Here is a 26559-nt window from a genome sequence, read left to right as displayed (position 1 = left end):
GTTGAATATAAGGGTTGGTAAAGAACAGTGCACACGATATTCTGTGCAAGATATGAATAATAAAACGTACGTGTTTAGGAAACTACAAGTTGGAATGAGATATATCTACACCTCCTTCTGAGATGTTGCGTGTTCTGAGTGGGATGGTTCAATTGTGAAACTTTGAATATCTTTCTGACTAAAATCATTAGCACATGATTCGAAAAGAACAATAGAAATTCCATCATTACACCATCCAGGTTAGAGAAAAAACACTTCCGAAATAACCCTCAGCTACAAATCTTCCCCGCATCGAAATTCATGCATCTATATCTCATCCCTTGTATTCTATTTACTGTTCTTCCACTCACAGGTCGTCAACTACATAATATAGAATTTCGTTTCATTAAACTGCGTAGAGATAAAAATATTCATAATAGGAATTTTATCTCACTATTGGGTCAAAGTGTATCACGAGTAACGGTTATTTTGAATGTATCTATGTATATTGATAAACGATTTATCGAGAATGGTTGACTAGAAATGTATAAAAAGGTATATTGTTTCTAGTTTCAATCGAGGAAATTTTGCTAAGAATAAACTGAGGTTAATGAATAAATATGTCTTATCTACAATATTTTATTTTATCCATCACCTAAGATATGTTTTAAGTATTTGTAACTTCCATAAAACAGACAGATTATATGTTCAGCATCAGAATTCCCAATAAGTGTTGTTTCTTTAATTTCATCTGATTTTCCGTAGATGGTTGGATTTTGGAAACAATCCATGTTTGTTTATTGGTTAATCGAAATCCTTAATTTTCCTTTCTTTTATCTGTTGGGGTTGACTACATATGGCAAATAATTAATTCACGTGCAAAAGATATCAGAAATAAACTGAACAAAATAAAACCGACAACACTACCGATAAAAATGTTTGTTGAATAATAAAATAAGCAGGAACTTGACAATCGAATTTGGACTCGACTCTTTCTACATTGTCGGGAGACTCATATGGTGTTTTGCTCTTAAACTTCCACTAACTTTTTTCCGAATTCCATCACGTAAAGGTAGCAGCCTAATCTAATTTTATATTATACAGCAGGACAAAAAAATACAAAAACCTTGAGAACAACCTATATTTTGACGTGGAAAACCTAAATGTTACGGTCTTCGTTAATGTGTTTATAACACTCATTTTATTTTGACTTTTGGTATTATGGATGGATTTTAGTATAGTTGTATTCCAAAAGTACCGTACCAATTAAATGAATCACATTATTCTCCTTAGACCAAAACCAGGTTTATAGGCTGCGATATTTAGATGAGAACGATAATTGATAAAAATAGACGATAGCTTAAAATCTCGTATTCCCCCTGTCTATCAATTGTTAATTAAAATCAAAACATCTGTTTCATAAATACTCATTTGGCACTTAACTTTCAAACTACAAGTTCATAATTCATTGTCTTCCTTGACTAGTAAAGATGAAATTAAATGGTCGAAAAAGTAATTTATTTTTCTCATAATACTATTTGTAGCGAGTAATAATAGTAAAGTAATAGTAACAATAAAGATAATAATAATATTAATGAATATGGTAATTCAAAATGTGGAGAAAAATAGTAAAAACACTGAGAATTACATTGACAAGAGAAATTACTATATTGATGATTATATAAACGGTGATAATGTGTATATATAACATTATGAATAAATAGGACGTTTGATATGATTATAAAAAGGTTGTAGTAAATAACACATCAAAGGAGAACAACAATGAAAGCATTTTTCGACTGGGTTATGTAACTGAATAGACATATGAATAAATATAAAGATGATGAAAATAATAAAAGTGACATTAATCTTATGGATTCGAATATTCAACAAAGATTGATTGATAATAATAATGTGTAAAGAGATGTAACGAACAATAAAACAAACGTAATAAAGAAGTAGACATCTGAAGAATTAAAATAAAAGCAATTATAATTAAAATCTATTTATGTATAAGTATCACAATATGATGAAAAAGTTTACACTGAAGAAGTAAGAAGACTGAAGAGCTTCAGCGTAATAGTTTTAAAATATCAAATCATATACTGGGCGAAAAACAAATCAATGTACGAGGCAGCTATTTAATGTGATTATGCGACACTCTTCCTATAAGAAGTTTTCTTATATAACATCTATATCTTGTTTATCAATAACTGAAACATAAGTCTTTTATAAATTAGGTCGAAGTGTAGAATAGTGACTAACAGAAAAATAAGCAAGCTGTTTGCTGGATGAACATGATTAGATTTCCCTTTTAAGCTCATAGTTGATGGCATATTTAGTATTCGTCCATTCACACCTGTCAATGATGATGTTCTAAATATTATTCGTTGTGTTTCTGAGAATCCCATTGAATTCTGTCCAGATAATTCTAGTTCGTATGCACTGTTTGGCTTTAAATCATCAATTAGGAAATTGCATATTTTTTGATCTTCCGCCACTGATGTAACACACAGAGGTTCAATGTTATTAAAATGGGTCCAAGATCCAATAGGACGTCCAGCTATCTCACCTAATTTTCGGATTAAATTATAAATCAAATGAAGCCTAGTTTTATTTAGATAGTTGCATAAGCACTATTGTACATATAAACTACATCAAGGGAATTTTTGTTTCTTTATTATGCAATGTCAAAAAGTCTATTTAGTAGTAAAATAAGAATCAGAAATGAATGGTCTATACTAACAAATATTTTACACCTTGATGCTCCTATTTTACAAATGAGAAATACTGTATTTTCGAAGTTACAGGATATACATAGTTTAAACTATCATTCAGCTAAAGCACAACTTATATGACGGGAAAAAGTGAGAACATGTTTTTTTAATTGAATGTGGCTGTTGCTGAATACTACATTCCTTTTTTAATTCAGTAATAAGTAATTTAGTAGTTGAATTCAAGAGTCAATTAAAGCTATATCACCATGGAAAACCTGGAAGCACTGGACAACCGTTTCGTCCTAGTATGGTACTCCTCAATAGTGCGCGCCCACGGATCCGAACCCAAGGTCTTCAGTCTCACGCGCGAGCGCTTAACCCCTAGACTACCAAGCCGGCACCCAATTGTGTTAATGTCTAACTTCAACCAATCAGAATAATACTCGGCTTATTTTCATTGTAATAATTTACTCAACATAAGATTAGTTGCATTTTCAACGTGACTTTTATTCAGTATGATATGATATTCTTTGTAATAAATTAACGTGAACTATGATCAGCGTGACATGTGGCATGTGGTTTCGTATAATTTTAAAAACTTTGATATATGTGACGTTTTTCTCAATAATAAACAAAATGGATGTAAAAATCAATTTATAAATGAGTATATTTTTGACTATAATTGTCGTGCATTGGGGTAAATAAATCTTCACTTGTACCAGTCTTCGTGTTCATACTTCACGTCAAAGGAATTGTAGTGGTTCTTCATTTTTAAAGTATAAGTAATAAGGCGATGCCGACATAACAATGGCGATTCGGATATAACATCAATTTAGTGTTAGATTATAATATTTTTTTAACACTCGCCCGCGATCCCTTGTATATCGAGTAGTGTATTTATTGTGTGCTTTTAATTGCCAGATTTAGTTAAACCAGAGATTTAAAATAATTAATGAGAATTTTAAGATTATGGTGAACAATTTATGATATTTAACTGCATTCCAATTTTCATCGAAATCTTGTTACGTAGCTAATTAAACCTGATTTATCTATAGTAGTTATGGCTTAAGTCTTAAAATAATGCCCTGAGCCTTCCTTTTTGTAAAGCTCTGTTGTTAGGTTAGACACAGTAATTAATTTACGGATGAATTATCATCAAAAATTACATCATTTATTTTCTATCAATCGTATGTGTTTCATTTCATATCATTTCACAACTTGAAAAAATAGATTTTACGACGAAATTATAATTTATGGACGAACCAATTAGGTTTAAGATATCAAGTCTTGTATTTTGGTGAGAAGTCAATTTGCCCATATAATTAAATAGCACTTTGGCATTATAGCTGATGTCAGTTCATGATGAAAACCGTTGATTTATTTCTTAAACCTGAATTCTAACTCTAAATCCTAATCCTATTTCCTTATACTAATTTATAACCCACTTTTTGACTCAATATAAGGTGAGTTGTCTCAAGATCACTTTAGCATCTCTCGAAAGTCGTCCATAAATTATGATATCACCGATCTTAATTTTATGGGAAGGTAGACTGAGAAGAAAGAATAACAAACAAAACCATATTTTACAAAATAAAAGTTGATGAAAGATATTATCATCAATAAAACAAGACTAGATTATTTCTTATGAATTTTATAAATAAGAAAATTATCTCATTTAACATTTTTCAGCTTGGTTATGAAAATAATTTATCGTTTATTTTATGAGTAACTGAGCAAACTAGTCACAGAAATTCAAATCATATCATTAAACTGTTTAGAATCACCATTGCCATCATCATATTTTGAACATAAATGTCTTAGTCTTACGGAGGATCTGTCACGAGCAGAATAGCTCAGTACTAACGTCTATGTATCAGTTTCCTGAGTAGTGGAAGTGCACTTTGTTATTGAGTGTCAAACAGCACGAAACAAGGATCGAGATTGTGCTCTCATATACCTATGTTGAAAGATATTATATACGGTGTGGCGTCAAACTATTGGCCATATCGTAACTTAGCCGATAGAATTTGGTCAGCAGTAAGGACTAGACAAACAGAAGATTGGTTACTGTGTGATCAATCAGCACATATGGCTAAGACATGATATAACTGTACATAAACGGATGCTTAAGAGTATAGGATGCAGTCATACAGAAAAAATGATTGCAATAACTAACTACTGTAACTAACCTACATTTTGAAGAATTATTGGGTATATGTACTTATTTAAAATTAATTTCCTTTTCAAAAGCAATATACAAAAATATAAAATCTTATGCCAAAGTTCAATGACTTAATTTTCTTGACACCTCTGCTGATTAAAACGAGGAAATAGATGGTAGAAGAAAACTTGAAAAAGGAAATAAGAGGAAGAAAATTAGCTGGTGGAGTAACAAGTAGACTTAAAATAATAAAACGGCTTATATTTGAAGAGCGAAAAAAAGTGGACAACATTTTGAATTTCTTTATTAACTGTCAATAAATTGTGTTTTCTTTTATTATTTATAGCATATTAAGCAAGATAAATAACACCACCCCATATATTACAAACAGTCACTAAATGAATTGATGGATTACTATTTTATTTTGATCTTGCCATTCCTAAATAGTTTTCTTCCACTCTATGTTTACAACATCATCACGAAAATAGAATAATTTATTACTTATATAGAAATAACGAAATCGCATTTAGTGAAAACCGGTCAGATAAACTCGAATAAGAAAGTTTGCATTTGAACTACAGATATGTGTATGAAATAAGTAAAATGAGGACGAATGAAATTGAGAAACTATTCTCATTTTATCGTTTCTGATTAATATCAGTATTAGTTGGTAGTTATCACTAGCATAAGTTGCAGCACTCATCTAATTCATAAGACTCAAAAACCAACCGAGCAGGATATTTACAACCATCACACCTTAGAAGAAGAAGATTAATGACTTTATTCCCTTTTGCTTTAAAATATTCTAGTGATGGTAGTATTATTCCTAAGTACCACAATAGTATTACGAAGATTTGTATCTTTTAATGTACAACTTGAAAAACTGTTCTTATCGTTCACTGACATCCAGTTTATATTCGGTGTTCGCTAATTATTTCAATAAAAACTTGGAAGAAAATTTTATATTTGAAATGTTCGAACACTATAAAGCACAAGTGAGCTTCACCATTAATTAAAATATTTACCAGATCATCAGAAACTAAATTGATTTTGTCCTCTTGAAAGATATTGCAGTTTTTTTTACTTCAATAATAAAAATAACAATAATTATGTCTAGCCTTTATGTGTGTTATGGAGAAAATATTAGACTTACCCATGGAATAATCAACTTCTACTGGTCTTATATTGATATTATATTGATTGATATCCATACCATTTGTAGTCTCTGTATTCCAATGAACATTATATCCTGTGGGACTAATATAATCCTGAGAAGCAAGTAGTTTAATTACAGGTCTAGATAATCGATTAGTTGTAACCTATCAACATATAAAGTTAATTGATGATTACAAATTACGAATGCTAATTAAAACATGAATTATATACCTTTACTAAACTTAAAAAACCTACATTTTTACCAACATTAGCTAACTGGATATTCTATTAACAGTAAAAGTATTGAATGAATAAGAAACAAGCATCGTTCACAATCATTCGAACAATTTCCTAATAATAGAATACCTTCTCATTCTACTACTAGTTGACCTTGAACAAGAAATTAAAAGAAATAAATTTTTCCCACAAATCTATTGAAAACATCGTAAAGGAACATCAGAGATAATATAAAAATAAGTTCGTAACTCAAAAGTATTATATCTTTAGCCAGATTATTGACACGTCATGTTGAAGGTTGCTGATAAGATGTAAATTATAACGGGGGACTGTTCGTTAACTACAGAGTGGGATGAGTGAACTTTACTACTGCTGTTTATTCGGATGTTTCAAATTGAGCATATTAGGAATATTAAGATGTCCAGTGACAAAAGGCGATAACTGGTTAATCAGCTAAAGGAAATAAGTAAGCTGATTATTCTATACATACATAGTGTGCATAGTTTATAATGATTTGTGTAAAATATAAGGACTGTGCTTCAATGTCAAATAGAAAAACTCCGTTTGTAGCCCCTCTGAGGGATACTGCCCGTCCCAAGCACGGATAAAGGAGGAGTGTTGGGCATGGAGTTAGCGACCCTATCCCGTAGAAAACTTAATAAAAAAATGCTAACCAGAAAAAAGTTATTCAATCCATTTAAACTCTGCCCTAGGAGTCAGAAGGTCTTCATTTAGAAGAGTTATGACGCCTCATGGTGAAAGCCGAGTTCCTTTAGAAGCCACGAGGCTGATGCCACTTCTGACAACAAGAGCGACCATTTATCTAGTTACATTGAATGCTCGTACAGTGTAGGAGACCAGGAGAGTCTTCCAAATTGCTGCAGAAATGAGAAGATACAGCCTGGAGGTGCTTGGTATCAGTGAAACATATTGGATGCAGGTTGGACAACAAAGACTAGCTTCAAGGGAACTGATGTTATACTCCGGCCATGAAGAAGAAAACTACCCACATACACAAGGAGTTGCATTGATGCTGTCCAAACAAGCACAAAATGCACTTATACGATGGGAATCTCATGGACCAAGGATCATCAAAGCCTCCTTCAAAACAAAGAAAGAGAGCATTACAAAGAACGTCATCCAATGCTATGCGCCTACCAACGATTACAATGAAGACGTTAAAGATCGATTCTACGATAGGCTGCAGTCAATCGTCGAGAAGTGCCCAACAAAGGACCTGGCCATTCTGATGAGAGATTTAAATGCCAAGGTTGGAATGGACAACACTGGATACGAAGACGTGATGGGACGACATGGACTGGGAGAAAAGAACGAAAATGGTGAGAGATTTGCAAACCTATGTGCCTTCATTAAACTAGTCATAGGTGGCACTATATTCCCACATAAACGCATTCACAAAACCGCATGGACTTCACCAGACCACACCACACAAAACCAAATCGACCTTATCTGCATTAATAAAAAGCTAAGGAGGACGATGGAGGATGTGAGAACCAGGAGAGGAGCTGATATAACATCAGAACATCACTTGTTGGTCGCCAAGATGAAATTAAAACTTAAGAACCACTGGACAACAGGATGGACAACATCACAAAAGTTTATTACGGCTTTTCTTCGAGATACTGACAAAGTCAACAAATTCAACATAGCCCTCAGCAACAGGTTCCAGGCCTTTCACGATCTACTCAATGGAGAGGGAACTACTATGGAGAACAACTGGAAAGGGGTAAAATAGTCAATCACTTCAACATGTCGTGAGGTCCTAGGCCACAAGAAGCACCATCACAAGGAATGGATTACTGTCGACACACTGGAAAGGATTCAAGAAAGGAGGAACAAGCAGTCAGCAATCAATATCAGCCGAACAGGAGCAGAGGAAGCCAAGGCATAAGCCGAATACACAGAAGTAAACAACCAAGTGAAGAAGAGCATCAGAACCAACAAACGTAAATATGTGGAAAATTTAGCATCGACAGCGGAAAAGGCTGCAAAAGAAGGAAACATGAGACATTTGTATAACACAACCAAGAAACTCGCTGGAAATTACCGTAAACCGGAACGACTAGTGTAAAGCGAGGAAGGTAAGGTAATCACCCACATCTGAGAAAAACGAAACAGGTGGGTAGAACACTTCAAAGAACTCTTGAATCGACAGGCTTCACTGAACCCACCCAACATCGAAGCAGCACCCACGGACCTCCGAATCGATGTTGACCCACCAACAATTGAAGAGATCAGCATGGTCATCAGACAAATCAAGAGCGGCAAAGAAGCAGAACCATACAACATTCCAACAGAGGCACTGAAAGCAGATGTAGCATCAACTGCAAAGATACTACACATTCTCTTCAGTAAGATCTGGGATGAAGAACAAGTACCAACAGACTGGAAAGAAGGACTTCTGATCAAAATATCAAAGAAAGGCAATCTCAGCAAGTGTGATAACTACAGAGGCATCACTCTTCTCTCAATGCCAGGAAAAGTCTTCAACAGGGTAATGTTAAACAGAATGAAGGACTCCGTAGACGCCCAACTTCGAGATCAACAGGCTGGATGCTGTAAGGGTCGACCGTGTACATACCAAATCGCAACTCTACGGATCATTGTGGAACAATCAAGTGAATGGAATTCATCATTCTACATCAACTTCACTGACTACGAGAAAGCATCTGATAGCTTGAACATGACAATACTATGGAGGCTTCTTCGACACTACGAAGTGCCTGAGAACATAGTCAATATCAGCTAGGATGCGGCTGAACGATTTAGACTTCGCAGATGATCTAGCTCTTCAATCTCACACGCAACAATAAATGCAGGAGAAGACAACCAGTGTAGCAGCAGCCTCAGCAGCAGTAGGTCTCAATATACACAAAGGGAAAAGCAAGATTCCACGATACAATACAGCATGCACCAATCGGATTACACTTGACAGAGAAGCTCTGGAGGATGTGAAAACCTTTACATATCTGGGCAGCATCATCGATGAACACGGTGGATCTGATGCAGATGTGAAGGTGCTGGTCGGCAAAGCAAGAGCAGCATATTTACAACTGAAGAATATCTGGAACTCAAAACAATTGTCAACCAACATCAAGATCAGAATTTGCAATACAAATGTCAAGACAGTTCTACTGTATGGGGCGGAGACGTGGAGAACTAGAAGCCATCATCTAGAAGATACAAGTGTTTATTAACCGTTGTCTACGCAATATTCTTCGGATCCGTTGGCCAGATACTATCAGCAACAACCTACTGTGGGAGAGAACAAACCAGATTTCAGCGGAGGAAGAAATCAGGAAGAAGCGCTAGAAAGTGGATAAGACACACATTGAGGAAATCAGCCAACTGCGTCACAAGGCAAGCCCTCACATGGAATCCTGAAGGCCAAAGGAGGAGAGGAAGACCAAAGAACACACTATGCCGAGAAATAGAGACAGACATGAGAAGAGTGAACAAAAATTGAATAGAATTTGAAAGGAAAGCCTAAGACAGAGTGAGTTGGAGAATGCTGGTCGGCGGCCTATGCTCCATTAGGGGTAACAGGCGTAAGTAAGTAAGTCAGATAAAAAAATTTAAAGATAGGGATGAAAATAAGTAACTTGCATTAACGACTTGTGATGGATAATTTCCAACGGTGGACAAGGTTAATGAGCATTAAGTGCCGTCACACATACCTGTAAATATGCATTTGGTCCTCTTCCAGCTCTTGATACAGCTGACAGCGCAAATCGGTAGTAATAACCTGGAATAAGATTTGGTAATCTCAGCACTCTGCGACCAGGAAGATAAGCGAAAGGCCCATGGAAAGCACCACGTGGATGAGTTTGGATCCTTAATTCATAATGAGTTAGTGGCAAACCACCTGTCTCATTTGGAGGTTCAACACACAATTCAATTAAAGTTGCTTCAACCTAGTTGAAATATTGAAATATATATATATAATTACATACATTAATTATATCATTTGCATATATTCCATCAGTTGTCCTTCACATACTTTATAATTCTCCCAATTCTGTTTTATTCTAATTCGTCTCTATTTCCCTTTCTGTTCTCCTCAGTTCGATTTTCTCAGTCTTCTACTGTGAGGCATTCCACTTCTGATCGGTTTACATACTACTTATTTCCATCAACATAAGTAGCATGCACCACAACGGTACTTTACTTTTCTTACTCCTTGACATTAAATGACTAGTATCTCTTTTGATAATATTTTACGAAATATTTATAAATGAAAATATAATCAACGAATATATTTTGTTTAGATAACTTAATAGTTGAAATGGAATGATAAAAGGTAGTCGATTTATTGCTTCTCAGTAGACCCGATTATTGACGCAATGAACTGATATCCAAGACAATTACTAGCCCGCACTACAAGTTCCTTTGAATAAAATACCAAGCTTATATTACAAAATATTGAATAGATGAATAAACATGACTAGAAGTTAACTGATACATAAACGATTAGAAGATAAACATTTCGTAGATTATTCAGGTGCCATTGAAGTTAAGATCTGACTATTTGGCTTATTTTTTCCCGTAACATCAGAAATAATGTCAGTTTTTAATAATTAACGCTCTAATCAAAAATCTTATTGAACCATAATAATTTAAAAGCTTAGCATCAGTGGCGATAAATTTCAAAATTATTCGTAATAACATCTGCATCACTTTGCAAAAGAGAAAATTATTTTTATGGAGGGTATTAAAAGATTCCAAGTGAAGGAATGTGAAATGAACATTTACAACACATGACACGCGTATACACTTATTGATAAACTTCACTGAGATTACTTTTTATAAGAAGAAAACAAATGAAATATGTAGGATTTAATTTGCCTACTGATGGATTTTCTGAACAATTCCCTAAACTGTTGTACATTGACTATTACCATGGTTTTCGTCAAAACAGGTAAATAATATATATTGGTGTGAAACTATCTGTCGCCCAGACGAATTAATACAGTTAGCACAAAACGAGGGAAAGAAACAATAAGAACAAATATTTCGAATACTAGTAGGGACACGACAGAAGCTAATTCATTAAAAAAATACCCATTTTAACTTTTTTTAAAAGTGCGACTTCGTAATTGGTCAGTCCAAGAATAGACATAATCTAAAGGATAGACGATTACCTAAAATATGATTGGTCAATTCATTCTTACAGATCAGTATTAACAGAATGAATACTAAATTAAACTTTTTGAGTGGTACCTTAGGTTTTTCTCATGTGACCTGATCAAGAAAAGAAATATAGTATCTTTTTGAGAGCTCATTCACTGAATATTTTACGAAAACTATTCATTAGTTAACTTACTCTACAAGCTCTTAAAGCTGGTCTACCAGGATGGCTAGCTAGCTGCAGTCGAACATGCCCAGTAGCATGGCCTAATCTATTAGTTGCAGTACATGAATAAGTACCAAATACCCCGACATTCCAATAACCCGCGGGAACAGTTAATTCAGTTACAGAGTATTCACCGTCTTGATAGTCCATTTTGATATAACTGAAATCAAGAATTATGAATTGTGTTTTTAACTTAGTTCAAGGTGTTAGTTAAAATGTAGAAATTAATAAAAGGAATTCATAAATTTGTATACCTAAAGGTCACTGATAAAGGCATCAAATAGCTTTAGTTAAAGGAAGCTTTTATAATAACAACTAAGTCTATCTGAAATGGACGTTACCATCATATTTTTCTGAATATTCTACTGTACGAGATCCATTTATTCAAAGCAATATATTTTAACTTGGAAAGTTACCACTGAACTTCTATTTATCAACTTAAGACAGCAATTGACTTTGTTAACCGAGAGGTTCTGTGGATACGTTTATCATTTAAATGCATGCCACAGATATATATAGACCTTCTGAAGGCTCTTTACTCAGGGACTATCGGTCGAGCCGGACCGTATGGTGAGCTATCACTGGGACTTTCAACCTCAAGTGGTATTCTCCATGGTTGACTTCTGTCTCCCTTTCTTCAAGTTTCCCATAGATATTCTTCTAGAAACAGAGCTTTTCACATGAGTGACTTTTCACAGGTTGAACTAACAGGTTATTTACTTCTCTCCTTAGAATACAAAGTTATCATAGTGTTCTTTGGTAAAGACTCTGACAGGATGTAGCGTCTTTTGGTCACCTTGAGAAACACTATAAGTATGATTGGGATGCACTACTACCTCTCTTTATGCTAAATGTAGCCTCTGTACTTGTTTGTGTCAACACATGAACTAATGATAGAGAGTCTGGTGGTTAAAAGCGATGGATACTTCACCTATCTTGAAAGTTTCATCAGCCCTATTGGATCGGCGTCTGACAAAATCTCGACATGGATTTAGAAAGGTCGGTTAGCTTTTGCAAACGTGTCGCACTTGTAGCGTAGGTGAGATGTTCGTCTGCTAACTCAATGGCAAGTTTACGGTGCATTAGTTTGTTCTGTTTCATTTGACGGCTGTGAAACGTGGTCTTTAGAAATAGAAAATATTCGTAGGTTTCTAGATGTCCTTAAAGCATTGCTCTCATTTCGTGGAACTGCTAAGTGGGAAGTGTTGAGATAAGGAATATTTTGCTTGCCAAAGGTGTCAAATCGATTGAGGAGGCTTTAAATCTTCATCGACTGAGTTGGTTGGGACATGTGTTACATATGCTTGGTCACCGCCACCTGGACAGGCGATGTCTGGTGTTGGAGTAGACTGAAGCGAAGCTAGGGGCGAATAAATAAGGGGATACTTGGTTAATTTTTTGGCATGTTTTTCACAGAGTAGAAATTTTAATCTAAGGCAACTTTTATGATTAACACTATTTATTTATTTATCCAGTGATCAAACTGTTACATCACAGTGACACAAAGTAGCAGATAATACCAGTTTAGCCTCTAATCATTGGTAGAAAACATCACTTGCTCTTCTCTATTGTTTTATTGACACATATACTCTTAGGAATTTTAATTCCTATGGATAAATTGACAATAGGTTTTTGAAATCAGTGCTTATTGTTTTATTTCAGCCTTTAAAATCTAAAATTAATATTCTTACAATTTTCAATGTAATGCAGAGTTGAAGTGCACAACGATAATCAGGAAGGTTACTTACCCTTTCGGATCATTTAGTTCACCTAATGGTACACTTGGTCCACTTTGTGGTCCCACCCATTTCCATTGAGGTGTTGGTTGTCCTAGTGCTTGACAAGCTATTTTAGAAGGTAAATGAGATAAACCATAAACAACATATTTGCCAGGTTGAGATAGTGTTTCACTTTCATTCGCATCCATCCGGTCTGATATTTCACTAATACGTCGGGGCTCTGCAACAGGTGGAGCGAACCAAACTGTCACTCTCCCAGGCGGTTCTGATGATGTAGGAGTAACTGCTCGCCAATGAGGTCCGGAGAGTGCTTCACATGCATAAAATGAATTATCTTCTGGTGTTAAATCTGAAAAGTATTAAAACGAGTAAATTAGTGTAATTTCTGTTGATAGTTAGTAACTTAAATCTCATTGATAGCAGTTACAACACTTAATAGCAACTGTTTAAGAAAATGAACAGATACTCAAACATTGTAATTCATGTAGTTTTATACGTTATAAGAATCTGTCATCTATAGTTATTAATTTTTCGTTGTTCTGAGTGAATAACAAATCTAACTGCTACTTAGGTCTCAAAATGTTCACCGAATCAATCACAAGAATCACTATTTAGACTCGCCAGCCATTGATCAAAAAGCATGTAAAATGCAACTAACCAGCACGTACATTATTTACTACCACGTAAGCAACGTCAAAAGAACTGAAAGGTTTTTAGATTTCAGGTCATTAATTAAACAAACAAACCTGTTGTTATAACTCAATAAAATGTTTAAATGAGTTAGTTATCATCATTCATAGTTCAAATATGCACAAGCGATACTGTATATTTTAGTTGAGTAATCCAGCCCAATTCAGTTGAATTGCATCAGACTTGAAAGTTCATTTGTATCAGTTCAATAAAAGAATACTAAAGACACTTTAAATGAGTGAGAAAAATGTTCAAAAATATGGGAACTACATTCTCTTTCAGAAAATATTATTAGTGTTATAACTAAAATATCCTAAGTTTTTCCACTCACAAGTTGACAAAATATTTACAGACTAATGATGATGATTGCCCGTTAAATCATTTTACACAAGAGTGTAAATTTTTCTGGAGTTTGAGTTCCATCTATTACACATAGCTATCTTCCTTGTCAGAAAGGAACACTTTATTACATGATACCGTTTTTGGAGTCACTGAGTATAGATCATATATTATTTATTACTTTTAGATTAATGCATTCAAACTTTATCAAAAACAAGCAATTTATTAATATCCTTACCTTCAATCTGTATGCAAACAATGAATTTTGAAAATATAATGCATGTTCTTACTGAAACTGAATATGTTTCTAAATTAAAATGACCAAATCGATTTCTTAATTAGCTCACCATTAAAATTGAATCTTATCAAGTTTCTTACTGGAATCACTGATTTTATGATAACGCATTCTTACCAAATACATCAACATTTAGAGTTCAGGAATTATAATTTAGGCTCATTCGTAGTCAGTATGGGAGCACTCCTGAGGAGCTCCATATTAGACAAAAACAGTTGTAAAGTCCTCCCTGACTTTTGAGGATACCCAAAACAAGATAGCTCTCTAGCAAATGTAATGTACAGAATTAACCTTTTTATTGACTTAGTTCCACGGTAAGTGACTGGTTTCGTTGTAGAAAATTCAAATAAAAATATTTTGTAAAATATTTTTCGAATCAAAATTTACAGTATTTAAAAACAGGAATAGGCAGAGAACACTTATCACAAAACACTAAAACATTACCTACAAGTCTCATAATCATATGTGTGTTGTTTGCTGAAGGTTTGACTGACATGTGCTTGACAATGAAACCCCAAATCCAACAACGCGTAGGAAAAAAACGAAAACTGGTGATAAGAATTTTTTGATCCCCGAAATGGACCTAGCTGATACTTGAATACATTACTTTTTACACGGTTCTTTAGTCAGATTAATATTCAGATTTATATAATTTAAAATGGGTATTACTCAGCATCAATTAATCAGTAACCTACCGAGTGAACGCATTTACAATTTCATATAATTAAACATCTATGGCCAACAGATATAGCTAATTGACTAAGTTACGTAATTACTCCTTCACAAGATGTAATATTATGCCACAGGGGATCGGGAAAAAGTCTTTTTCATGTATCGTTCCCGCCGCAATCCCTTAAATTATTGCTCGCTATATCAATTTGAAGAGTTATTAAAGTGCTGATATCACAAAACAATTCTGAAGATTAGTGGAAAATTCTTAAAATTTCATGCAGTGAAAATATCTTTTTGTCAGATACTGTTTGAAAGAGTAGTGAAACGCAGGCTTTATGGACAATCATTAGATGTTTTTCAGAAAATCTGTAACAAATTGTCTTTAGGTATAAATAACTAAATACAATAACACTTTTATGTTGCTGAATAACTAATAATCAAAAGAGACACAATTACATTTCCTGACAATACACATTATCTGTTGATATGTGATATTATAGTTTATGGAACCTTACCTGTAATATCCAAACGTAGAATTGTTGCGTATGGATTTCTCGAATCTGGTTCAACTTTCAAGTGATATCGAGGATTCATACCAGGTTTGACAATTTCAATAAAATCACTGTTATTTGATTTATCGCTCATGCCATCTCCATTTAACAGACTTGTGTACCATATATCAGATGGAAACCAATCGCTTAATTCGTTACCGTTAACGAATGATTTATGATTAAACATTGGGTTAGTGTATGAGGAGTGAACTGACTGAGGTTCAATAAGATCTTCATACGATTTAAACATGGGATTTTTATTTTCTGAATACATAGAATAAGATAAATAAGAAATTAGTTTTTTAACACCTGGACCTTTTAAAAGTCGAACCCGTAAACCCATTTCATTTGGAAGTCCGCCGTATGCTTCACATGTTAGCCTGCAACTTTCTCCAGGATATCCGCTGGCTTTTAAGTTAGTTCCTGAGCGAACAAATCTGGGTCTGAGAACAACATCAGGAAGAATGCTGCAAAAAAATAGTACGAGTGTTGATGAAAAGTTTCAGTTAAGTAGGAACCTAAATCAAGTTAGAATATTATGAAAAAAGACTTTAAAAAAAACACAAAAGCAATGACAATAAATTCATCAAGTGTAAAGTTAGAATATGTTTTTTAGGTTGTAAGTAGAAGAAGGGAATTCATATAATAAACGAATTCATATTATTCTGCTACGTTCGTTGTTCTTGCCTGATTCAAGAATATCAATGAAAAAAGCATCATGAATTTTTGAATGAAGCAAATGAGTCAACTATCTACTCTTTGATTCACTTATGTAAAAATACTCATACGAGACACGTCGACATGAAGTCATAGTAAATTCTTGCTAAATATGACACTTAAATCTGCACTAAAAAAGGTTTGAGGAAAAATGATTCTCACTAAAGTTAAACGACAACTTTCTTCTATTTTATATATAGAATCGTCCTCATAATGTCTTTGGATATGGAATAATAAAAGACTCAAATTTAGGCAGGAAGGTTTATCGCATACTTAAGATTAAGTCATCTCATTTAATTAATTTATGAAGACATACACTCACCTCCCAACATCTGTAAAATTTCCAACTCCACCATAGTAATTCAAATTCAAGAGAGCAAGGCAAGTATAACGAGTGGCGTCTGAAGGCATTAAGTTATTAATTGTTAGGCGTGACATTGCTATAACCGGGTCTCCCCGGTCATCTTTTCGAAGACCAGTAGATAACTGAAAACGACCCAACTCATATGTTTGTATTCCTTTTCTGTGAATGCTTCCAGGATTTTCAGGTGCTTTGTTTGTAACGTCATTTGATATATTTACCATGTTAATTACAGCAGGAAAAAGATGATTGAAATCAGCGATAAGAATTCCTAGTTCTCGTTGTACATCTTCCAAAGGTAAGTGCTGTAATGCTGACTTGATCCGTTGATCGAATGTAACAGCTTGAGAACTATTTGTTGTTGAAGATCCCATACCACCTCTATACCAGAGTAGTTGAGGACTCGGTCTCCCACGAGCTTGGCATTCTAATATGAGTCTTCCACCCTCCTGAACCATCTTTCTTGCATTTGTCATAAAAGGTTTTTCTTTCTCTTTATCACCACGCCATAAAGGCAAGACAGTTTGCAAATAATTGGGTGAACCTTGAATTGTATCTAGTCTCTGTTCATCCTGACGCTTGTCAACAAAGCGTTTATATGGATCCACCAACTGTGATTCATCTGAATCAGTTGTAGAGAATATTTCCACGGGACTTCCTGGCAGTAAACGTGGACGTGAATAAACAATAGCACGAATGGCTTGAATTTGTATCAAGAAAGGTGCAGTTACAACTCCACTTTCGTATAAGCGTGAATCGTATTCTGAATTTTGTGGTGACCATGTTGGATTAACAGCTTCTGCCTTGCATAAAAATATTCCTGAGTGACGTGTATCTACTCTCGAAATATCTAGTATCTTTATTTTGAAAACATTGAGAAAAAAAGCAATAATGTATGCTAAGCTGATTTTAAATACATTACTTAATTTACAAATATGAAATTAAAATCTGTACGGAATGATGTAGAAATAAAAGTGGTGGTTACATGAATGATCATAAACTGTTCATGAATGGTAAGTCTTAGATCCAAACATACTATACTTCATTCATCTGCAAGAGTAGCGCCTTTCCAGCTAACTTATTAAATTCTGCGTGCACTGTATTTCACAAGTCGTATTTGTCATCTCCCTTCCTTTTTGTAAATCGTGTCATATTTCTATAAGTCACCGGAGATATTCTAGAGCCCTTTATTTACGATCACATTTAACGTGTCCTATGATTATCTTTCCTAACTTCTTATGAATGGCCCAAACAACCAAAAGGTTCGATTAGTTATTCGATCTGTTGTGTTTTGAATGTGAAGAGCCCTCACGCAAGTTACTTTTTTTTTCCTTGGCTGTTCATTATCCTTTGTTGAATTATTTGGATTATCTAGGATTCTCTGTACTAGGCAAGTCTCCTAACAACATGCATCATAAGTGAAAGTTATTACTTAATTATTCTGATTCCCTTTATACTTGCTGTATCATATCTGTTTGAAGTGCATCTGTGACATTTGAGAAAAGCTTGTTCTTGATGTGTTTAGATTTATTTCGAATCGATTTCAATCCGCCGTATCAGAGTTTTCAATTTTCGCGTGTATGACTTTCCCTCGGGCTGGATATTACTAAACGCATTTTACGACAAACATTGTGACTACAGTGGAAAATATACTCACTAAATGTTATCCACTTTCTATATATTTCTATCTAGTGTAATTTTGTTGTAAAACTGATGGAATTGGGCTAGTCAAACTCATGAATCCTGAGGCAATACATAACTAAATTCTTTAATAGATAACTGACGCATTTAGAAATGCTTTGGTTTAGACTAAAGACAAGATCCGATTTACATTAGCACATAATAGTGTAGACAGATTAAGTTGGATTGATTATAATGTAGTTTATATCATATAGTCTCTTGAAATCTTGACCAATCCGGAGTAATATTTAAGCAACAAAAATACCTAACAATCCTGTTGAACTTGAAAACTAACAACTCGAATCAACAATGGTACTCCATGTGATCTTTAACTACAATCGAACCGATATTTAAAGTATCCACATGATCCAAAAAGTATTTTCCGACTATAAACAATGAAATATAACTGAGATACTTCACATATTGCTCACCTCTATAGTTTTCTATATAAGTAAGGGGTTAACTAACCGACCAGCCAGGAAAGTCTTTTGAACATTCATATTTAACGCAGTTGGGAACATACAGCTAAGACACAAATTAAATGACTCATTCACATTATAAATATAACGTTTTCCATACCTACTCACATAAACATGAAAACAAACATATGTCTAATATATGATCACCTAAATGTCGTGAAATTTGTGTAGTCAGACTTATATATATTAAATGTTCTGATCCGCTTTATTCTCTGAAGAAACAACTTACGCCTGACATTATATTTTGTGCCCACTAGGATATTACAAATATATTATTTTTATTAATAAGTAAAATTTATAGGCGAAGTGATTTTTATCTACTTGACGCTTTTCGATCACATCAGGATTACAATGCCTGAATACTAAAAACATTCGTTCCAAAATGACTTTTCCGGTTAATAAACGAGTAGAAACGTCAACGGTAGAATTTTTCAGTCAGAATGATGAGATAAACAGCTACGGATGTGCCCGATTAAAAGCCCTCACTGATCAAACCTGCTCATAGGAATTTTGTTAATTTATCTTTTGACCCAAGTGTTTGGGGATACTATCGCTACATTCAATCACTCTTCAAAAATTTCAAAAGTTTATTGGCTTCGTTACATGATAGACAAAAGTACTAGTAAATTTTCCTTAAGTTCACATATGCTAGTGACTGAAATATACTTTAAAGAAGTTAAAGTAACTACAAAGGTTTAAAATTCAAACTTGTTCACGAGGTTCGATTGTCTATACAAAGAATACAGATAGCAAACACATCTTCGAGCATTATTTTTGGTTGGTTATCGAAAGGATGAAGCAAATCAATCGACATCTAGATTTTACAATGTTTCATCAATTTTGACCACGTAGACGCGTCACAAGTTTCTTAGAAAATATCCATAAGGTTAAGAAAGTAGACTCAAAACGAATATAAATAAAAAGCTGGTTTAAGTTAGAGGCTTCACTAAGTATTCAGTTGAAAAGCATGCTTTGTGTTCAAAAAGGATATGTTGAATCCTTCATTTTACCATGGCCCTAGAGTCTCCCATAACTTTACTATTGTCACCTGCTCCTTTCTTGTTCACCATATTTGTATTCGTCAAGTGGGAAGTTGATAGTTACACTTCTCATCTATAAACTATCTTAGTTTACTTCTTAAGCTATAGTCCAACGTATTTGATGGTAGATATTAGCTAACATAAACTACAGCTTGGGTGGATTATTCTAAATAACATTTATATACATGTTCATCTCTGCATAACTAGCTTGTATTAGTGTTAACTCTAAATTTTTCATTCCATATTCACTGCTTCATACACTCTGTCTTTGAGGAACGTCTGAATTGTATCTCATCCGCATAATCGAAGTTTATCAGGTGGAACTGAAAGTTTGAATACATTTCCAACCAATTATGAATTTGTTTCCGTGTTTTAGTTAACAACACAAGATCACAATTTTAGATGCAACATTGAGAAAACGTTTCCCATTGCATCACAAATACTAGAATCTATGTTCAGAATTACTTTTGAGACAATCTCTAATAGCCATTAGGCTTGCCAGTGACGAAATTAGATGGGAAAGTCATTGGTTTCCTTTCCCAGATAAGAAAGTATAGATATTACACAACCTCGAGATTGCAAGATAAGTTGAGAAAACAGGCAGGTTGGTCTTTAGATAAAAGTTTGGTTCATGTGATGACTAGTCTTTGCAACCAATAGTCGTATCAACACAGAACTGTGAGGCAGATAGCTAGTGAATAGCTACAAAATTAAGGCATAGAGTCGATAATGTGAAATGACTAGAAAAATTGGCAAGTAAGTGGACAATTATAGGTAACCACAGTTTGAGTAACGGTAAATATTCTTCTAAGCTACTGCTATTTTATGTTTGTTGTTCGCTCACTCTTAAAACTTAGAGCAAGTGGATAACTGAGCCGGTTGAAAATAAAGATGATAAAGCAGCCCACCAACCTCTAATTAGTCTCACAGTATAATTCAGAAAGCATTTAGATGATACTTAAACACATGTTTTAGAACGATCTGGAAGTCTGTAGAAATGAGAATATAAGTAAGAAAAATGATATCGCTTCTACTGTCAAACATAGAGTGAATATTCTCTGACAAAAGCAATGTATACACCTCATATAACTACAATTAATTTCTTCTTTTGCATTCCTATGATCATTTTTACATGGTATATAGTTTTCTGGGTGATTCGAATGAATTATAAATCAACAGCAGCTTTTCTGAGTTTGACTAAATCTCTTTATGTAGGACTTCATATTCAATGAAATAATAATCAGATCTATCCATCGTTAATATGAAGATCAAATATGACTTCAACGAATAATCTACTATCAACCTCCTTACAAATGAGTGTCATTCTGATTAAAATAGTGCAATTATGCATACCGAAAGTATACAAGTTTTGGCTTCTTCTGTAACGAACACTATAACTGTGAAAGTAATAACACGACAGTTGGATTTATAACTTCCTCACCGTTTCATTTATTCAGTCTTATGAGTTTAGATGGAGTGACAGGAACTGAAAATGACAGTTTATTGAATTGAGTGCAATTTTCATCAAACATTTAAGGTTTCATCTACGTACAAAATTAACCAGGAAAGGTAAAATCTGTAGTGAACCATAAATATGTATGTATATTTATATAATTTTGAGATATTTTTCGTTACGAATTAATACTATCTGCAGAAGCACTGAAAAAGAGGAAACAGCGAGAAACTATATCGTCTCGGTAGCAGTTATTAACCGCGATCCTAGTTCATTGTTAACAGTAAACCGGAACAGTGGATTTTATTTATCAGAGTTTTAAATGTTATTGAGGGTTGAGTTGCGGTCACGTGGGTAAGCGAACAATATTTTTTTTCTTTCGAATTTAACAAATTTAAACATAAATTTTCATCGTATCCCAATATTTATTCAACTCATGTTAAAAGTATTTCAGAGAGGAAACAATACAGTAATCACTTTTTTTAAGATAAGTACGTCATTTAAATCATTAATTAAAGTCCCCAGAGGTAACCCAAAGGAGGAAACATCATCAGAAACTAGTATAGAATATTTTTTTAGTTGTATCACGAAGTGACTTGAGCCAAACAACCAGTGAAAGCCAGGTAGCACTTTAATGACTATCAGCTTACTAGTGACTAATTTCAAGAAGCATTCCTGAAACTTTAATGAGGAACAGTGACCAGTAGAATATAACCATGTCAGGACTAGAACAAATATCAGTTCTAGAAATCGATGGTGATATCACATCAATAACTGACTAAAGTTGAAAATATGAATGACCAGTATAAAGTTTAAGCACTCGCCCCGATACCTAAACGTCCTGCTTTTAATCCTTGACCGAATACACACTGTTAAAGAGTCACACAAGGCGATGAAACAGCTACCCAGTGGTCTGGGGTTTCCGATGGTTTTCTTGCTAAAGTCACCTCATAATACAAAATATAAACAATATAAAAATATTTTTGACATCCTCAGTTTTTTTTTAAAACCAGACACCGTGGTGCATATAAGTTAAGTAGAATGACGAGGAAGGTTTGTAGCTCAAACAGTTGCTTTTGGTGGTTGTGTGTTCTCCGAACTAAACAGGTTGAAATAGGTCCAATCTATCAGTCCATACAGAAAAAGTCAATTAGTCACACAATCAGAAGGGACGTTAATAGGAACGACAATACAAACAAAAACGACATGACCTATTACGACAACCAACCATAAACAAGGCCACCAGAACGAATTTATTCAACTCCTATGGAATAACTGAAAAGATAGCTTCTAAACTAAATAGGCACTTATGATGTCAAGGAGAACATCAATGAAAGCTTCTCCACTATACCATCTAGCTCAGGCAACAAAACACCAAAATATGTTAAACGAGATATTAAACGAATAAATCTTGATGGTCGTTCAGACTGGTTTACATTGGAAGGAGATCAGTTCCGCTATAGATTAACATTATCTGGAAGGACATATGTGGAGTGGTGGAGTACTGTGTAGCGAAAATAGTTGATAGTGGATGGCTGTCTGTCCACATTATGGATTACTGGTAGTTAGAAAGCATATTTAGTACTGTAATGAAGGGAGACAATCGATAAGGGGCGAGTGTAGTGAACGCTACTCAAAATTTTGTTTGTAATTGGTATGTAGTGGAACGTGGCGTCAAAGTTGCAGCAATTGTCGGGTGGAGTGCAGAGTTTCAGTACATCGAAAGCACAGCATTGTCATGAGACGTAGAGGTCAGGCGAGAAAACAGTTCAGACTGTAGAAGACACCGAAAGATGAAAATGGAAGATTAAAAGCTATCTATATGTACTGTGTAAATAGTTTGCAACTCCTAACAGTTGTCGGGTATTGTAGTATCATTACTTCAATTCATTGTTAGAGACCTTATAGTACTGAAAAGACAACTCTTTGAGAGGATAATGTTGTTCAATACCTCAGGATTTCAACTAGGACAAAAGAGCTCACAATTGATTGATCACTGGGTGGTGATCAATGTTATGCGTGTCAAGTCCTTCTTTAGTGTTGATCGAATGCTATCGATCAAGTTGCAATGTGGCCACCAGTCTAGGTGGCTCGACACTGCTTGCACAAAAGAGATACTTGGTCTTCTTTGTTTTCAAAATGTTATCTATCTGATGTCAGTCTGTGTTGAAAATTATGTTCGTATATGATACTGAACGTACAACTTGACAACCGAGTGTAGCAGGTCCATCTTATTGCATTGGAAAAATTGTGTAGAATTCAAAAATTCCATCAGTAAATATTATCTTTCGAATCATAAACTAGCTATCATCCGTACATGGAAATTTTTACCCGTTATAGTTAACCCCAGTATTAGTGGTAAACAACATGCCCTAAAACTACGAATATATTATTGTCCTGATTCACAGCGAAATCGTAATATCTAGAAAGCAAAGAAATTTATATTATTTTTTATAATTGTCTTAACTAGATTCTTTAATCCGAAGCTGCAGTTCCAGACACAAAATGCAAAGATCGAAACACGTTATTATGTTTCGGGATAAATTGAGAAGGGGAGAGAAATATTTATCAAGCATACCACGTACTACTTGTTGACAGTAAGTAATATGATTTGGATAATAAAGTATAGAAGTTGTCAATCTTTGCATTTGTCAAAGTTAGACTTCTCGTACGACTAACCCCAAATTTACTATCTTCGCCAATCTCGTTTTGTGTCTTTAATTGATACAAAGGACGAGATGCTTCTTGAATCATGAAGAACAAAGAATGTGTTCTCATGAACCTTGTTGTTGGCACTAAATTTTAATCGCTGAAAAATTCCCATCATATTAAAGCACAATTATATGAACTAGATTTAACGTAATTTGGAAAATGACTACGAAAGTCAGCCAGGTTTACGAAAGACCGATAAGGAGGGACAATGATGGGGAATAAATAAGAATAAGATATCAGGGCATAACAAAAAGTGCAAAGAATATGCAGATACGCGTAAAAAAGTATAACCAGCATTTACTTGTCCATTCTGCGAAATTTGTATACCCAGTTCTTCAGGATCAAGGGCGACCGGGCGGTTTAGTTGCTTCGTAAACAGTTGGTTTGACCCTGATACAAAATTTCTTTCATGTGAGGATGGTACGAAAATATCAGAATCTCCCACTTCAGTAGGAGGATTTTCATGGCTAGTGTTATTGATTTTAAATAAATTCTTTTGTCCTATTTGTTTCATTACGATCGATGGTGTAATTAGTTGACGACCCTGGAAAAACCATGTAAGTTGAACATCACCAAGATTTAGTTGTGAGTTAACTCGGCATGTTATTTCTCCTCTTCGTCCTTCTTCAAGAGCGACAGACACTGCAACACCAGCCACAACTGCTGAACCAGAATCCTCTACATTAGATGGGGGTAGTGGAATGAAGTCTGCTAAAAGCCTAGGTCTGACATCTATAAAGACACTAGCTGGAAGGGCTGTAGAACTAGGGTGTGTGTTTCGACATGTATACTGGCCACTATCTTTGGTTTGGAATTTCTGAATAACCATCATAGTTATCTGAATAAAAAAGAGAAGTCAGCTCAAATGTTAGAACACGGAGTAATCGAAACATGATCATTTATATTATAAAGGAATCTTGCATGCATATTGTCATCATCAACATGCTAAAAAATTACTTCGCCGCAGCGAAATTAAACTAACCAAACAAACCTGTCAAATAATTTAAGTTATTGAATTAAATTCATAAACTTTCTCAATGTTCGTGAAAAACTACTGAATAGTTTCAGAGACAACATTTACGTAGAACTGACAAAAGTGGTGAAAGCGAAAAAAACTTGTAAGGACTGTTTAAAGGGTTGACTTAATATACTACATATGCTCAAACAAGCTACAAAGAGAAAAAGCTGATAAATTTATAGGGAGAGGGACTTTTTAAAGAGGAAAATTCATGTCATAAAGGATACAGTTCTAACTAAATAAACAAACTGAGTGACAAAATGAAGACTTAAACTGACAGATAATTCCCATTTAAACATTAGAAATTAAAAACCCGAAGTTCAGAGAAGGGATCTCTTTTCAACGAATTTATTATCAAGCTGTACAATCGTATATATATGAAAACTTTTTGTTAAAGCACTAATTCCGTGAGGAAATGTGAACACGGATAACCAAAATGATGTAATAGAAAGATTATAATACGAGTAATAACAATAGATAGGTACATTGGCCGTAGCCAGCTCTCGCTTTCAACATATCCCAGTTTGGTTCTACGAGAGTGAAAGGAAAGCAGTTAGGAGTTCTATACTTGAACACCTAATCCACTTCAATCATTCTACGGATCCACAGTTTCATTTTAAGGTTTTTTATATGATTCGCTCAAATCTACCTATATTTCTTCGTATCCAACTCTTAAAAAATAGCCAAAGCTCTCACCATCCATGAGCTTAAACCAGAACTATGAGTACAAAAGAAGTACGTCTTATCGTTATCGTTACCATGGCCTTGGTTAATATTATTAATATTACTGCATTCCCCTTTACTTATGTCTTATATTCTCACCATTGTATTCATGAATACTCGTTATATCGTCTTATTTATTTCTACACCTCTGTGACCTTTAATGACCACTATTATTGTAACAAAAACATTTCGTCCATTTCAACCATCTCATTATATTCACTAAATCTATTTTTATTACTCGTAATACGTAATCTAGTATTATAATCTTTCTATTACATCATCTTGGTTATCCGTGTTCACATTTCCTCATGGAATTAGTACTTTAACAAAACATTTTCAAATATATATACGATCATACAGCTTGATAATAAATTCGTTGAAAAGAGATCCCTTCGCTGAACCTCGTGTTTTTAAAGACTTAAAACATGAAATAAAATATCAACAATAGTATTCTTGTGAATGATGAA

General features: G+C 34.2%; 1 protein-coding gene across 1 annotated transcript in view; it reads right to left on the bottom strand.

The window, feature by feature from the left end:
* Nucleotides 1–440: 440 nt before the first annotated feature.
* Smp_164760 (hypothetical protein) overlaps nt 441–26559 on the bottom strand; it is a gene marked incomplete at both ends in the record, with an annotated part of 29433 nt that continues 3314 nt past the window's right edge. The window contains 9 exons of the mRNA XM_018792645.1: nt 441–516; nt 2245–2551; nt 6011–6176; nt 9948–10184; nt 11594–11783; nt 13372–13711; nt 15874–16376; nt 16949–17844; nt 24653–25189. Coding sequence (XP_018644311.1) covers nt 441–516; nt 2245–2551; nt 6011–6176; nt 9948–10184; nt 11594–11783; nt 13372–13711; nt 15874–16376; nt 16949–17844; nt 24653–25189 — 3252 coding nt within the window. The remainder of the gene's footprint in view (nt 517–2244; nt 2552–6010; nt 6177–9947; nt 10185–11593; nt 11784–13371; nt 13712–15873; nt 16377–16948; nt 17845–24652; nt 25190–26559) is intronic.

Source organism: Schistosoma mansoni (genome assembly GCF_000237925.1).
Source record: "Schistosoma mansoni, WGS project CABG00000000 data, supercontig 0234, strain Puerto Rico, whole genome shotgun sequence".
In the NCBI taxonomy this organism is placed as follows: Eukaryota; Metazoa; Platyhelminthes; class Trematoda; order Strigeidida; family Schistosomatidae; genus Schistosoma; species Schistosoma mansoni.
The sequence above is the reverse complement of the archived record's forward strand: the minus strand, read 5'-3'. Positions and strand labels throughout refer to the sequence as shown.